Source organism: Eleutherodactylus coqui, chromosome 1, assembly GCF_035609145.1.
Source record: "Eleutherodactylus coqui strain aEleCoq1 chromosome 1, aEleCoq1.hap1, whole genome shotgun sequence".
In the NCBI taxonomy this organism is placed as follows: Eukaryota; Metazoa; Chordata; class Amphibia; order Anura; family Eleutherodactylidae; genus Eleutherodactylus; species Eleutherodactylus coqui.
In genome coordinates this window covers 312,698,457-312,715,941 of record NC_089837.1, presented here as the reverse complement: position 1 = coordinate 312,715,941, position 17,485 = coordinate 312,698,457, and the positions used below count along the sequence as shown (strand labels likewise).

Sequence of the window (17,485 nt, the reverse complement as noted above, 5' to 3'; positions counted from 1 at the left end):
AATACTCTTGATCTGGTCTTCCTCCATCTCTGCTCTGCTTCCGACTTCACGAATTCCCCTCTCCCACTATCGGACCATAACCTCCTCTCCTTCTCTGTCAAGCTTCCTAGTATCTCCCCAGACCCTACCTACCGTACTTACAGGAACCTTCAGGCCGTTCACACCCAAAACTTTGCTGAGTCCCTACAGTCTTCTCTTTCCGTTATCTCTCTCCTCTTCTCCCCCAACCTGGCTACTGCACATTACAACACCAATCTCAAACATGCCCTGGATAAAGTGCCGACCCCTGTGACCCAAGCAACCCGATGTAGACCACGGCAGCCCTGGCTCACGCCTCAAATGCGCTTCATCCAGTGGTGCTCTAGGTGTGCTGAATGGCTATGGAGAAAGACTGCAGACTTTCTCCACTTTAAATTCATGCTCAGAACCTACAACCTCGCCCTCCATCATGCCAAACAAGTCTCATTCACCTCTCTCGTCTCCTCACTATCTCACAACTCTAAACGACTCTTTAACACATTTTCCACTCTCTTCTCAGTCCAAAACTGCGGACCCCAGTGACGGGCCTCAGCGCTGAAGAGCTGGCTGCTTACTTCAAAAAGAAAATTGACGACATCCGGCAGGAAATAATCTCCCAATACCAGACTAGACCTGACCTTAGTTTCGTCAGTACCAGCTCTTGCTTACCCTCTGTACTCAGACCAATGAGAGAAGGAAGAAGTCTCCAGATTGCTTTGCTCTGTTCGCCCCACCACCTGCGCTAGCAACCCACTCCCCTCACACCTGCTGCGATCCTTCTTCCCGGTGGTTATCTCCCACCTCACCACTATATTAAAATCTTTCTCTGACCTCTGGCATCTTCCCCTCCTCATTCAAACTCGCTATAATATCCCCCCCGCTAAAGAAACCAACTCTTGACTCGACCGATGCTGCCAACTACCGACCCATCTCCAACCTCGCCTTCATCTCCAAAGTACTAGAACTTTACCCCCGCCTTATAAGCTATCTCTCAGAAAGCTCTCTTCTTGACCCCTTAGAGGTCCACCCCCTACACTTGATAGAAACTGCCCTGACTAAAGTGTCAAACGATCTCCTGATGGACAAATCGAGCAGCGACTTCTCCCAACTGATCCTTCTCAACCCCTCTGCAGCATTTCACACTGTTGACCACAAACTCCTCCTCAGTATGCTTCGCTCCATTGGACTAAAGGACACCGCTCTCACCTGGTTCTCCCCCTGCCTACCCAAATCCTCCTTCAGTGGCTGCTTTGCTGGCTCTACCTGCTTTCCTCTTCCTCTTGCTGTTGGGGTCCCCCAGGGCTCGGTTCTCGGCCGCCTCCTCTTCTCCATCTACACATCCCCATTGGCTAGACCATCAGGAAATTTGGCTTTCAGTACCATCTCTATGCTGACAATACCCTGTTATACACCTCCTTCAGTTATATCACAGCAACAGTCCTCCAGAACACCACCGACGGACTGTCCGCTGTCTCTAACACTATGTCCTCTCGCTACCTAAAACTGAACCTCTCAAAAGTGACCTACTAGTGTTAATGCCCTCTACTAACCGACCTCATCCTGACATCTCCATCTCAGTATGTGGCACCACCATAACTCCCAGAAAGCACGCTTGCTCTCTACTTCACCCCCTATATCCAATCTCTGGCCTGAACATGTCAGCTGCATCTCAAGAACATCGCAAGAATTCGCCCTTTTCTCACCATGGACACGCTTGCCCTCATCCCCTCTCGGCTCAATTATTGCAACTCATTGCTGATCGGCCTCTACTTTGCCAGACTCTCCCCTCTCCAATTCGTCCTGAATGCAACAGCCAGGCTCATCTTCCTGTCCAGCCGCTACTCGGACGCCTCTGCTCTGTGCCAGTCACTGCACTGGCTGCCCGTCAAATACAGATTTCAATTCAAACTCCCTACCCTCATCCACAAAGCTCTCCACAGCACCGCATGACCCTACATTGCTTCCCTTATCTCAATTTACCACCCAGCCCGCGCCCTCCCCTCTGCTAATGAAATCAGATTAAGGGCTCACTGGCGTTTTATTCTGTCTTTTGCTGTGAGAGCAAGTGAAAACACTCGCCTCGCAGCACAAGAAAAATGCTGTAATATTGCCAGTGTTCTCAATGGGGCCAGGGGCAGCAGCGCTAGCCCCATTGAAAACATAGGGAGAATACTGCGGACTTCTGCCACAGCTGTTACAGCTGTGACAGCTTTGGCAGGAGTTTCCTTCATCCCCGCGGGGATGAAGGAATCCTTATATATTTAAAGCCCTTCCCCGAAAATCACTGCAGGGCAATGGTGCAATGGTGCATTGAAGGCAATGATGCACAGAGTTTTGTTCACTCTTGCTTTGGCACGTCCGTGGGTGCACGGATTTGTGTGCACATACGTGCATGCAAATGCATGCTCGTGTGAACGAGGCCTTAGTTAGAAATGTGACAATCAGAGTTTTGGCTCAATAACTGTTAATAGCCATTTGTTTGTTATCCAAATAATGTGAAAATACCACTGATTCCCGGACACAATTTTTTATTTCCGTTGCCTAGTGTAATAACAGTTTCAGCATATTAATAGCGATACCACAGTGGACTGCATTTATGGTAGCAGTTTAAACATTGTGGTTTTTATGTGGAAATGTTACATTGAATCCAGTATGCATTTTTAATTGTATAGTATTTTTAACTGTACAGTCTTGAGTACATACTCACTACTATTTAGATTTTTATGAGGATACTGCACTAGTATACCCCGACGTTCCGTTATTGCTGTGGTAAACAGTATGTTATTTTTCTGTATAAATATTTATTATTATCTTTATTTTTAATATTTAACACAACAGACTCAAATGTTGACTGAATTAGAAAAATTTAATAGCTGCAGCACTTGCCTTGTGTAGTGAAGAAGGAGTCCTCATGCTCGTGAGCTGTGGGTTTTCCCTGCCATAGAGCCACTGATTGACAGCCTTTTCCCAAACACTTTGCATTGGGTGAAAACTGTCAATCAGTGGCTGGAGGGTAGGGTTTTTTCAACGGTACAGTCTGGAGTATACAATTTGATATTACTAATATTAAATATTGTTAATATATATAAATATATTCAAAAAATATATATTGAGAAATTATTATTTTTTCTGTCTTATCATTACAGATATGCCCCCGGTGCTTCCACTTGACCTTAAAGGAGAACCTGGACCAGCTGGAAAACCTGGTCCACAGGGACCACTTGGGCCTCCTGGACCACCTGGAAAGCCAGGAATAGGAAAACCTGGATTACAAGGAATGCCAGGGCCTGCCGGTCCTCCTGGCTTTTCTAGCATTGGAAAACCAGGTTTACCAGGTATGCCTGGCAAAATTGGACCTAAGGGTATGCATGGCTCAAAAGGGGAACAAGGAATGAGGGGAGAGCAAGGCCCTAGAGGGTTGTCTGGATCTCCTGGAATTCCTGGCCCTTCAGGAATCTCGTCAAATGGAAAACCAGGTGTTCAAGGTGCTCCAGGACAGCAAGGTATCAGGGGTGAACCTGGTTTAAAAGGTGAGGCAGGACCTCGTGGAGAGAAAGGCATTAAAGGAGAAGCTGGCATTGGCAAACCAGGACTGCCTGGTACTCGTGGCCCTTCAGGCCCACCTGGGCTGATGGGCCAACCTGGTTTGCCAGGTAATGGAAAACCAGGACTTGATGGATTACCAGGAGGCACAGGAGATAGAGGTGATGTAGGTCCACCTGGGTCACCAGGGGTGGTTGGGCCACCAGGGCCACAGGGCCCACAAGGTAAGCCTGGCATTGATGGAATTGGTAAACCAGGTTTAGATGGATTACCAGGACTACAAGGACCATTAGGCCCAAAAGGAGAACCAGGTATACGAGGCTTACCAGGGTTGCCAGGGTCACCAGGGTATGGAAAACCAGGTCTGCCTGGATTGAAAGGTGATAGAGGTCTTGTTGGAATTTCTGGAGGAGTAGGAGAAAAAGGAGAGCCAGGGTTCGATGGTGAACCAGGTGAGCAAGGGCCACAAGGCATTATAGGACCTCCAGGACTTCCAGGTTCCATGGGATTGCCAGGAAAAAATGGTCTACCTGGTTTGAAAGGTGACATTGGACCAACTGGGCCTTCAGGTGCACCTGGCATTCCAGGAAATCAGGGCCCCAATGGATTTGTTGGTAAACCAGGTATTCCAGGTGAAAGGGGACTTCCAGGCCTAAAAGGACTTCCGGGGCCAATTGGACCAAAAGGAGAGGTAGGGCTAATGGGTGTTCCAGGTTTGTCAGGTCAAATAGGTAGTCCAGGGCCAAAAGGAGAAGGGGGATTTCCAGGGCAACCAGGCCCAAGAGGTCCAGCTGGTATTCCTGGTCTGCAAGGATCTTCTGGCCCCATTGGGCCACAAGGATTTCCAGGATTAAAAGGGGAACCCGGCTTTCCTGGGCCACAAGGCAATAGTATCATTGGTGAGCCAGGTCTAATTGGCCCTGCAGGACCGCCAGGAGTTCCAGGATCACCTGGCTTAAATGGCCAACCTGGGCAACCTGGTCCACCCGGACCACCAGGTCAACCAGGAATCTATAGTGAAAGCACAATTGCTGGTTTACACTTGCCGGACGGGGGCGTGGAAGGAGGTACAGTAGGCAATGAAAAACCTGGAAGACCTCAATATGGAACTGGAGAACTATCTGCCAAAGTAGCCCCAGCATTTACTGCTATCTTAACTACACCATTCCCTCCTTCTGGCATGCCTATCAAATTTGATCGGACTTTGTACAATGGCCAAAATGGTTATAATCCTCTTACTGGGATATTTACTTGTTCTCTTCCTGGAATTTATTACTTTGCTTACCATGTCCATGTCAAAGGAACCAACATCTGGGTTGCTCTTTACAAGAACAATGTACCAGCTACTTACACATATGATGAATACAAGAAAGGGTATATGGACCAAGCCTCTGGGAGTGCAGTGTTAGAACTCAAGGAAAATGACCAAGTCTGGGTCCAGATGCCTTCAGACCAAGCAAATGGGTTATATTCAACAGAGTACATTCATTCTTCATTCTCTGGCTTCCTCCTTTGTCCTACATAATGGACTTGCAATAACATTTCTAGCCCTAGTCATAAACTATCTTTACAAATTACATGCAGAGCAACAAAAAAGACTGTCTACACTTATATATCCACTGGGAGGAAAGAAAAGACATGGATACTTGTTTAAGATGCTGAAACAAGACTTTTTAAACAGTCACATTACCACCCAGTGACATAATAATCAGAGCAGACCAGCAAGCTTGTGGCAAGATGACTGTGCTATGCCAGTGTTCTACAGCTTAGAAGTTCATTGGAACCTCAAATGTTCCGTAATATTGATTATTTTGTTGGATTTGTGGATTGTTTAATTTATCATTACTTGCTACATGTGTCGCATAGTATTTTAGTTGTTAAAACACTGCATCAACACTTAATGCAATGAGGATGACCTTGCCAGATAATTAATGGTTTCAAAGTTTCATGCACTCTGCCTATAGCCTCCATTACATTCCTATAGTTTTTATCTACCTTCTAAGACAATAGAAGCATTTCTAGGAATCAAAGGAAATTGTTGAATGTTTAAGGAGATACACAAACTGTGAGTATGTGTGATAGGGTTTTCCTTTTGTAGAGTAGTATCTGCTGACTCTTGGTTTTCTCCAAGACTGGAAGTTGCTTTCAAACACTTTTTCACACTTTGTACCACAATAAGACTAACCCAATTTTTGAAGCATATTAAAATATTGGTTTCAAGGTAAATCTTAAAAGAAAAGGTTCTGACACACTTGTTAGAGATGTAAATATAGTAATGTACTGTAAATGCTCATGCAAACAAATTCACTCCAGGAACCATGAATTGGTGAATTAGGGACCTGACATATGGGATGGAATTACGCCACAGGACGCAGCCAAATCCACAGCTAAGGAATTCCACACCAAAATCTGTAGGCCAAACTGGGGATTGTGATGCGTAATTGCAGGCATGTTTTAGGCCATTCTCAATTCTGCATCAAAATCCACAGAAAGCCTGCAGGTTTTAGTGCAGAATTTACTGCGGTGCATTGTGCGGCCTATTCTGTCCCATGTGAAAGTTTCCTTATGAGGTGTCTACTCACTAACTGGCACTATCAATACAAATTGATATCTACTACCATATTGTAATTTATGTTATTTTGGAAAGCTAATATGTATGTTGAGTTTAATCACCTTCTATATAGCTTCTGCAAAAATGCACTGACATATTCATGGTACCTGGCATGTTGCCTTCTATTATATTGTACTATTACATTAGAGATCCCATATATAGAGCAGTATCACAATATTCAGTATGAGGCACATAGACTGTATTTCCCTCATTGATGGACCATTTATTTTTTGTAAATCACAGTCTACTGTGATTTAACATCTGATACGTGAAGAGTTGTAGACTCTGGATGGACGGAAGCCTTCTTGACAGGCTACATGTTTATTCCACTTTGAAACCAAGAATGTGATCTAAAGCATCCTCGGCCATTAGCTAGAAAACTTTATGGCTCAAGTTTTTTTTTTTAATTCTTGCCATTCTATGATGCTTATATTTTTTAAAAATATGACATTTTTGAGTGGGAAGAGAGTGTTGGTTTATTGTTTCTCTTCACCATTCAGTACCTTTTTAATAAATGACTCTTCAGTGTAATCATTTTTTTACTTTATTATCCAGTTGTTTGCAATGGTGCTATGCCCTACTTACCAATGTTATGTATTCATATAGTGCAATATTATTCTCAAAACAGCATCTTTGGTTTTTGAAAATATCATTCCTGTTTTGTCCTGCTAATATTAATGGATTTTGTATTGATAATGCTTGAACTGTAATGGGATTTGGGATAAGGAGATATGTTATTGCGCATCTTACATTAACCTCCTCACTGCACAATTAGGCTGTGAACATGCCGGGTGACCAGGGTTATTTTGCAGAGAAGTGGTTAATGATCACGGGTCAAACATAAGTACCCCTAACTTATGATGGTTTTCAAAATGCACCTCCATATAGTGTGCAGGCACAGTAACTAGCAGTTGAGTAGCGTAGTTTAACCCTTTCCAATCCACTGTCTGACTTCTTAAGACATTATGATTTAAGGCTGTACAGCCCCGATGTTGGAAGACGTCCGTCGGGGTTCTCTTACTGTACATTGCCAGCCTCTCTGCTGTCGGAGCCTATCCAACATGTCACAACATGCAATACTGGCTTTAGCCAGCAGATAGGGCCATTGTATAACGGCAGAAAAAGAGTAAGCCCCCTAGGAAAACCAGGATAGAAATTGGATTGGAAAGGGTTAAGAGAGCCAAACCTAAAGGAGTTGTCTAACATTAGACATTCCAGAAGCAGCAGCATTCTTTGTCTTGAGCAGTGTTTAGTATTGCAGCTTATCCTCATTCTCCTGAATAAGATTTATATGCAGTACCAGACACAACCCATGGGCAAGGGTGGCACTGTTTCTGAGACAGAGGCCTTCCCTCTTTCTAATCCTAAACAAGCCATCCAATATACTTTAGTTATTTAAAGCAAAGTAATGTGCTAATTTATCACTTTCTACAGCTACGTCTGTACTTCTCAATGTGAACTGTGACAATCTAGAATATCACCGGAAACTCCAAGTCTCCCCACACAGCTGTTTGGTTATTGATGATATCTTTGTTACTTTTTAAGAAATAAAGAGGATTATTTGCCCAGGCGGTCTGGTAACATTTCTATTGCAAAGCAAAGTGTGTTCTGGCACGTACATTAATGATAAGACTGTCAGCAGAGCTGCACTAGATGAACGTTTGCAGGGTTCTCTTTTGCCAAGAAATAATCAACCGTCATTAATCAAACAGACAAATATATTACTTGAATCTGTTCCCAACAAGAAGTGATACTTGTTCTGCTTCCATCAAAAATATTAGGGCAATTATAAATTGAATATTTCTAAGAAAGCCAATTAAAGTAATAGGTTGAATAATAATTTAAAGAGAGGCTCAGCAGAACCCTAGAATCTGTTGTCTGACACAGAAATATCAATGGCGTTCTGCTGGGGATTTGCCCTCTTCTGCATATTATATGGGCCTCTGTTTGTGGGTGGCTGAAACAGGATTTCTATTGGGGGGTTTTCCTGTCCAGCCGTAGCTGACTGCCTATGTTTTTGCTGACTGAATAACATAGAGACAGTTTCCTAATAAAATATCTGAACTCTGTCTTGTCTGCGGTTTCCTTTGAAGGAATGAAGTGCGTATGAGGGATGTGAGCAGCTGTGCGTTCAGCCTACATGTGTGTGCTTGATGTGTGACTGCATGGGTTTTATATGTTTGTGTTTCTATTCACAAGAAGGAAATTGCTTCATCTAATGTAGTAAAAAAAATCTAAGGAAAACCTATTCCTTGACAATTTCATTTCTACAGTAAGCAAAGGAAATATGCAGGGAGGATTTAACTTTACCATAGGGTTCTAATTTATGAGCTGTAGAATGGCAACACGCACTATACAGGCAATGAAAGTGAGGGTGAAACTAGACCCCATATGTAAGCAGTAAGGGTTAGCACTATAAAAATGGCATCAATACTGCCATCTATGTTATCATTATCAGATTTAATGTAAATGGCATATATACATCAGATTGAATAAACACAATAAAAGTATGACATATAGAACTTGAGATTGAACCAATGATGAGACAGGAGGTGGACGTCAGACTACTTCAGAGTCCCTGTAGACAGAATAGATAAACTGTAGTCACATATCACAGTTTTGCACTAATGGAGCTTAGATAAAAAGAAGCCAAGCAGTAGCATCTGAGGGAAATAAATAGCAGATAAGAATGTACTATACTATAGATACTGACTCACACATTGTTACTTTAGGTTTTAGATTTAGTTTGGAGTATTTTAGTTCGCGATTGAACATCCCCTTTAACCCTTTCCAATTCACTGTATGACGTCTTCCTATGTTCTGATTGAAGCTTGCACAGCTCAAATGTCAGAAGACGTCCGACAGGGTATTCTTACCATCTATTATCAGCCACTCCACTGTCGGAGCCTCTCTGGTGCACACACACTGGCTTTAGCCGGCAGATGGCACCGTTGTATAACAGCAAAAAGAGAAAGCCTTTTAGGAAATCGTGAATCTAAAATTGGATTGGAAAGGGTTAAGGAGTTCACTGGCAGTGGACATTTGTTACTTGTCTATAGAATAGGTGATAAATGTCCGATTATGAAGACCCCAGTTGTGGGACTTACACCGATCACTAGAATGAGGGTTCCAAGACCCCTGTTTCTTCTCACTACACAAGCTCTGTAAGGAGGAGTGTCAATGGAGCGGTGACTACACACATGCCCTGCGCTGCATTCAGAGTCTGTGGGCCTGAAGGAAACGATTTAGTACAGTAGCATTTATGAGATACTCTAATGATTTTCTAAAGGTCTGGAACAAATATCTCAATGTTATACACTATTCCTTATATTGTAACATACGTAGTGAGTTTAATAAAGACATGCATTAAGTTCAACCTTTTATATTAACTAAGTGAATTTGAAATGTCAACATCATTGAACAGCAAAAAAAACATCCTTCCTGATCGCCTACTGGCAAATGAAAGTATCTGTGGATGTGCAGTTTACACTGAAATGTACCTACAATACTATACTTTACCCTGAAACAGGACTGCTCGGCCACAGCAAATATCCCTTGCATGGGCAATGGAGATGTATGTTTGGTAAATGACTAGACATTGCAACAGGGGTGTATTTGCCCCTCCCCTTCCCCCCAAAAAAGGGCCAACGCTCTATGGTCTGAAGCTGCATGGGCAGAACTAGCAGTTTTAAAGCTGCTCCCTACTTAGCTGACAAGGTATGCCTATGGGGTGCATAGTATACAGTGGAAAATTATTCCTATATTACTAATTAAAACACTGTAACAATATTCTAAAAACTGTTTTGCTATAATACAATAGGGGCTCGGTCAGACGAGCGTGGTTTACACGCTGCCAAGCAGGAAAAGATCACATGACCGGGCTGCTTCTAGCTCCGTGGAGCAGCCCGGTCACACATCCGTGGTGTGGGCTGCATGCTTCTATCGCTCCCATAGGAGCCTATGGTAAGCACCCTGGAGAGCGCACACCACGGAGCTGACAGGTGAGTCGGCACTCGCTGTCCGTACTTTTTTAGAAGCGCAGATCCTGCGCTTCTAAAAAGGGTCCATGTGAGCACTTTCATAGCAACCTATTGGTATCTATAGAAGCGTGGATTGCACACTGCTGTAGCAGCGTATAAACGACTCTTGTCTGAATGAGCCCTAATACATTAATAAAATAACACCCTTGCCAGAAAACCCATAGAATGCACAGTACGCTCCTGAGCTACTATTAAACCTCATAGTACTCAGCTCAGCTACTGCAGAACCCCATAATATACACCTCAGCTGCTGCAGAATATTATCATGCACACCTGATCTGCTACAGAACCTCATAGTACACACCTTGGCTGCTGCAGAAACTCATAACAGACACCCCAAGAGATGAAATCTGCTGTGAAATTCTGCAGCGTAAATTGACATGCTGTGGGTTTAATATTAGAGATGAGCGAGCGTACTCGGAAAAGCACTACTTGCTCGAGTAATTTGCTTTATTCGAGTATCGCTGTGCTCGTCCCTGAAGATTCGGGTGCCGCTGCGGCTGACAGGTGAGTCGCAGCGGGGAGCAGGGGAGAGAGGGCGGGAGAGAGGGAGAGAAAGATCTCCCCTCCGTTCCTCCCCGCTCTCCCCTGCAGCTCCCCGCTCCGTGCCGGCACCCGAATCTTCAGGGACGAGCACAGCGATACTCGGATAAAGCAAATTACTCGAGCGAGTAGTGCTTTTCCAAGTACACTCGCTCATCTCTATTTAATATCCATGCCGCAGGTTAATTTATGCTACAGATTTTTGTGCAGTGTGGATGGAATTTCGTGAAATCTCATTTACAATAGCTAAACTGCAAAATACTGGATCTCTGCAACATGTGAAAATACTTTTCTTTGAAGCATAAGATAACTTAGATACAGTGACTCAGCTCCAAATATGTAGTATACCTTTAAATAATGCACTCACTATCTTATAGATACCAGCTGTACACAGAGAAAAGTCATTATAGTACAGATAAGCTAAGTTCACACCTCTAGAATATAGTGTTTTTCCCAGGTGTACTTAACTTTTAGGTCGTTATTAAGGTGAATGATAATGTATTACTATAGCGACTGAGTAATATCGCCATATTCTTAATTGAGGGCGTTGCTAGGGTCACCAGTATAATGCCACTTTTCTACCCTTAAAGTAGTAGGCCCCCTTTATGCCCCCCCCCCCACACACACACACACACTAACGATGCCCCTACTATAATTACCTGTTTGTGCCCCTAAGGAAAGTCAGACCCCGTTATGCCTCCACATTGCTGAACTTTGTGCCTCCACATATTTCTTTGCTCTCACTAACTGCACGGTTCACAGATGATTAACCCCTACAGTGGCAGGTTAAGGTAGTCTTCAGCACATTTCAACAGGAGATTTTCCAGGCGTACCACTAAAGGGGTTAATGCTCATTCAGACTTCTTACAGATTGTAGTGCACGGCAGCATGTGTATGTTCTATCTTTGTCCCTTATGTCCATACGAGGGACTGTGGGGCAATGGAGGAAGAGAGACAATACACATGCTGCTGTGCACTATGATCTGTAAGGAGTCTGAGTGAGCATTAATCATCTGTCAACAGTGCAGCTGGACTCACTTACTGCACCAGTAGCTGTGGAGCTGCATTCATCTATGGGACCCTCTAATTACAGTGAGGTCCACTGCCACTGCTACACACTGTTCAGCTGCGCTATCAAGCTTCTACTCGGAGGTTCAGGGCAATGGGCCTCCTATCCGGAACACAAACCCTGGTTCTAATGGATGAGCAATACCCCTGCTCTTAATGAAGAAAATACACTATACAAAGATTAATATTATCTCCATACAATGACCACATAGTGTAAGTACAGTACTAGCTCTATACAGGTGCTCTGCAGACTGTACAAGTGATTACAGTAGAGTTACTACCAGTGATCACAGGTAACATCCTCTGTGACTAGTGTTGTTCACTTTCCCCTTTCTTCTCCTTCTGCCCAGACTACAGTGACAACTTCTGCCATGTCTATGTCAACTCTGTGGAATTTGACCTACAGACATCTTTGGTTCCTTTGTTTTCTATAACTTTAAATCTCCCCATCCATAGTCCCCAGATAGTAATTAGACACCACTCAGGAAGTACCACGTTTAGTGCCCACACACAGAAAAAGTGCCAATTTTTGTGTCCTTACACATTAATAATGCCTCATTTTACCTCCTATTATGCCTCCAATAATAATAATTCTCTTACTTATGCCCTATCTATATTAATGCTCCCTCTTTTATGCCCCCACATAGTAGTAATGCCTTTTTATGCACCCATCAGTAATAATTTAGAATAAGAAAAGAATGACACCATCTTCTTTCACTCTCCTATTACTCTCATCCAGTCCTTCTTCACTTCCAGATGGTATGGCCATGTGCTAAGACACTAAATCCCTATGGTCACATGCCTTTTAGCACAGTATTGTCATACTCAGGAGTGAGGAAGGACAGAGATCAAAAGAGGTGAGTATATTGTTTTTTTATTTTATAACTTTCCCCAATTTAGTAACTGCATTCTCAGAGGGAATTGACAGCAGCTCCATCATCCAATTGGGTGGTGCCCCAAGCACTTGTACACCGTGCTCAGGAGTGGAAATGGCCTAGGATACGTCATCAGAACCAAACTAATGAAATATGGTGAAATATGATTCCAAGTCCAGAACCTTCACAGCATAAATACAGTACCAAAAACAAGCAAACTATATAAATACACACCAGAATAAGTTTAGTAGATAAATATGATACCTTAAAGGGGTTGTCAATAAATTCTATACTCACCTATTTCTCCCCCATCAGTCTCTTTACCACATCTTCTGCAGTGCCCCGGGGTCAGCTCACTGCACGCTGGCTGGCTTTTTATGAAGCTGGCATTCCTCGCATTCTCTTCTGGCCAGGTCAGTGAAGGTCACATGCCTGTGATGTAGCATTCACTGGATAGGAAGAAATTCTGATCTATTGCTGAGACAGCTCTCATGAGCAATCAATGAAGTAGATCGTCACTCCCCTGCTGCCCTGTGAGCTGTAACGTAACATACATTGGCTGGCAGGAGGAAGACTGCCTGTGAATGTACGCAACCTCACAGGAAGCAGAGGAATCAGCCAGCTGGAGGTGAAGTGACCCCCTTGACTGCAGGAGACAGGAGAAGATCAGTGAGGTGAAGGTAAGTAGACTGACGGGGGAGGAATAGGTAAGTATAGAATTTTTCTTTTTTAATGACAGAACCCCTTTAACCAAGTTTAGCGAATATAGTTATAGAATCAAGCTCAGTGACATAGGTACAGCACCAAAATCAAGCTCAGTACACAGGGATGGTATCAGGAGCAACCTCAGTAGATATACATATACACAAAAAGCTGGTCCGAAGCAGTCAAAGGCAGAATAGACAATTAAATCTAGTGATTTACAGGTATTCTCTAATTGCAGTCATTCTCTTACATTTCTCCGATCAGCCTAGAATGCCATGACAACTTCTCTCAGCCATTATTTTGTAGAGTCTGTCTGTTCTGTGGGGATGGGTGGAAGGGGGGGGGGGGGGGGAGATCAGCAGGGACAGTGAGGCACCTGTTGGGAGGAGTTCTCTACTATTAATCTATTATAACATGATGAGCTTAGGCCGGACTCACAATGAAATTACACTTGTGTGAGCTAGGCCATTAGATAGAGCAGCTCAGCTCAAACCCCTATATTGTAATAATTCCCCCATTGTTCCCAAGATGAAATAGTACCTTCTTTGTGTCTCACAGTATTAAAACTGACAATTTAAAGTGATAGCTGCCCCCTCTACTCAGTAATATTTTCTAGCTTATGCCCCCACAATAGTAGTCCCTCTGTGCCCCCACAATGTAACAATAGTCCCTATGTGCTTCCCCAAGTAATAAAGTTTTGTAGTTTAGGCATTTGAGATTTAAAAATGTATACATTAAATGTATATAGACATACAGCTTTATGTTTGTATGCATAAAAGCATAAAACATAAAAAAATTGGTTACACTTTTCTATTCCACAATCTCAAGGGAAGTCAAGCATAGTATGCTCTTTTGAACTACATTTGATCATATGACAGTTGACTAAGCTGCCCCAATAACTGCAGGACACAGAACATTGTCAGAGTGCTTCTTTACGTTTACTGTCTTCCAAAGCTTAAAATAAAGACTCTAGAGATGATAACAGCATTGAAGTTTTATACCGCACAACAGCAAAATGCCTATGAGTGGCACAAAAACCTATTCTATTACATCCCTCTAGAAATAGATATGTGTATAAAATATAACCCGTATTACAAAATGCTTAAAAAATAGTTTTCATGAAATCAATTAGGCCAGATAGGCTATGTGACGTTCCACACATCAGACCACTCTGGAGTATAGTGTACTATAGGCAACAGCCTCACATTTACTTATTAGTAAATACATTTTACGGATAAGTCAATCACTGAATATAATAAAACACATGTAAGAGCTAAAAACGTACCCCTACTTTGGATAGGGAATCATTATATTCACGCCTTTTGAGGGATATATCTGCTACATAAAACATATCACAGCCATATGTGTATTTTAAGCACATATATCCTGAGTGATATAATAGAATGGGTTTTGTGTCTTTGTAGGGCATTTTGCTGTTTCGCTGTTCACCAACTTTCATTCCGTGTCAGTTTTGCCCTGGGTATAACCATTTATCCCTTCACACAATCCAATTTTAAGATATTCTATCATCGGCTTCATGCTGTCCAAACCACGGACGGCATGGACTCAGGACAGGGATGCCTGATGCTCCCGTGGGTGTTTTATTCTGAAATGCTGAGCTCAGAGTCACAAGGGTGGGCCGTGTTGGCCTCTTCCCACCCACTACATGCAGAGTGACTGCTGTCTCCCTATATACAAGCAGAAAAAGGAGCTGTCAGTCTTCATGCAGTGGGTGGCGAGAGGCTAGCGCGATCCGTCCCCGTGACTTGGAGCTCAGCTCTGAGCCAAACTTCAAAGTGTGTTTGTTCTGAAATGCTGTAGCATTTTACAATAAAAGATCCACGGGGGCAACAGACATGCCTGCCCCATGTTCATGCCACATATGGTTCAGGCATGTGGCAGAATCTCTTTAGTTAATGTTGAATGTCCATGGGGTTAGTATCGAGAGTGCTTCTCTAACTTTAATAACCAGCATCAGGCTGCTGCTGTGAAATGAAATAAAATAATAAAACGCATCAAAAGGGACCTAGAAGTACTAAAATAATTTTGGCTTTAAACAAATCACTTGGGAGACCACACAGGAATACTATGTACAGTCTTAGGCACGTGTGTATAAAATGGGTGTAGCTGAATGGGAATAGATGGAGAGGAGGACAACAAAGTATTTAAAATATATAATCTCACAAGTTGTGGGTAGGAAATTAGTGGAAATGAGTCATTGTTAGGGATAAATTCTGCCATTTTTGAAGTCGAAAGAATTTCTCCCCTAACATAAAGGAATCTGCAACTGCCTCATAAGGGATTTTTGTGTTGTCTGGACAAAAACTATAGGATAATTTGTTGAACTTGATGGATTTATGCATTTTTCAACTTTATTAAGGAGACAGGCATGTTACTGTAGTTAAATCAGTATGTTATCTTTGTAGCCTCCAAAGTAAGGCATTCATTTTTTTCTAACCTGTTATGGGTATCAATGGCGAGTGCATAATTCCCCACTACTGCCTTCATATGTTCCCACAGCCCAATCTAGAGGGTTGCGTTAAAATGCATCTTCCTCTCTGCACACTCCTCATTTGCCTTTGGCAGTCAAAACTGGGGTTCGTTCAAGTAACACAGGAAACCCCAGTATCAATTACTTGTATTCCAAATATGTTTACTTCTGAGAGTAGCATATACAATGCACAGAACAAAGCTCTATACAAATACCATTAACCAATACCCACTACATAGGTGGGTCTCGAATAAAATTTATGTCTGTTTCATTCAGCTTTCCCATGTTACCAAAGTATCACACTTCTCAGTTGGCTGTGCTTCTGACGACAGGGCCCATTGTCATTTCTCTCTTGCACATAAACTATACACATATAAACTTAAGTCAAACAAATCAACTGTTCAGCGGTTATTTTCTTTGGTGTGTGTTTGATCTGCCACTTGGAACCACTTTAGAGCGATGTAATGTAATTTTGAGATTGTTTTACAATTAGACAGATCCATTACAAGTCTGACACAGTTTACATAGCTTTCCAGCTGCCTGCAATACATGACTTGGAAGGATGCTGGAGACTGTGGGTTATGGCAATAAAAAGGAATACTTTGAGTCTGGGGAGACAAACGAGATGTATGTAAAGAATACACCGAGACGCTGAATATGTAGAAGGATCTGGAAGACAGAAAATACATAAAGCCAACTTCAGAGAAGAGGTATTTTCATTTCCAAAAGCATCTCTGAAGAATGATCTAACTGTGAGACAATAAAAGAGAATAACCTTATGAATGTGCATCTGTTAAAGATAAAATAAGGGACTTTATTGCCCTTCTATTTATGCATATGTATAGCAACATAGATGGATAAAAAGGACAGTGCCTCGGAACTTGGAGCAAAAATGGAGAGTATTAAAATAATTAAAACAGGACTCACCTCAGCGTGAGTGGCCTCACTGTACAGGTAAGGTGTCATGCCTCACGTCCCCGCACATGTGTAAAATGGATGGGATAGACACTCCATCAAAGTGACATCCGGAGAGCATGCGGGGAGAATTCAAAGACACTCTAGGGGTTTTGGAGCAAGTAGACAAGCAGTAAAGAATAAGAAAAATCTTCCACGCTCAAAGAGTCCATCTAGTTGAAAAAAAGGGAATAAAGGTCAATCACTTACTTGAAAGGAGGTTCTATTGAAAATCTAGACACCACACACCCCCCTCCCCGTTGAACCGAGGTTGCAAAGAAATTGCGAGCTTGGCCCTGGAATCAATAGGTCCAATCTAATCTGGTTAGGAAATGTATGCTTTACTGGAGTCTCCAGAAATAAACAAACAGACATAAAAAGGAAACAAAACAACATGTAGAAACGCCAGTACTACGCCTTTCAGAGCTGCTGCTCCATTCCCAAGCACAATGAGAGGAGCAAATGAGCCAAAAGGCTATATATATATATATATATATATATATATACACTACCGTTCAAAAGTTTGGGGTCACCCAAACAATTTTGTGTTTTCCATGAAAAGTCACACTTATTCACCACCATGCGTTGTGAAATGAATAGAAAATAGAGTCAAGACACTGACAAGGTTAGAAATAAT

At 42.7% G+C, this 17,485-nt stretch overlaps 1 protein-coding gene across 4 annotated transcripts in view; it reads left to right on the top strand.

Annotated features, from left to right (window-relative positions):
- The window catches only part of COL8A2 (collagen type VIII alpha 2 chain), a 133,734-nt gene extending 125,493 nt beyond the window's left edge, over window positions 1-8,241 (top strand). For all 4 annotated transcript variants that reach the window (XM_066574980.1, XM_066574981.1, XM_066574982.1 and 1 more), the window contains one exon: window positions 3,165-8,241. In XM_066574980.1, coding sequence (XP_066431077.1) covers window positions 3,165-5,086 — 1,922 coding nt within the window. In that variant the 3' untranslated portion in view covers window positions 5,087-8,241. The remainder of the gene's footprint in view (window positions 1-3,164) is intronic.
- The last annotated feature ends 9,244 nt before the right edge of the window (window positions 8,242-17,485 follow it).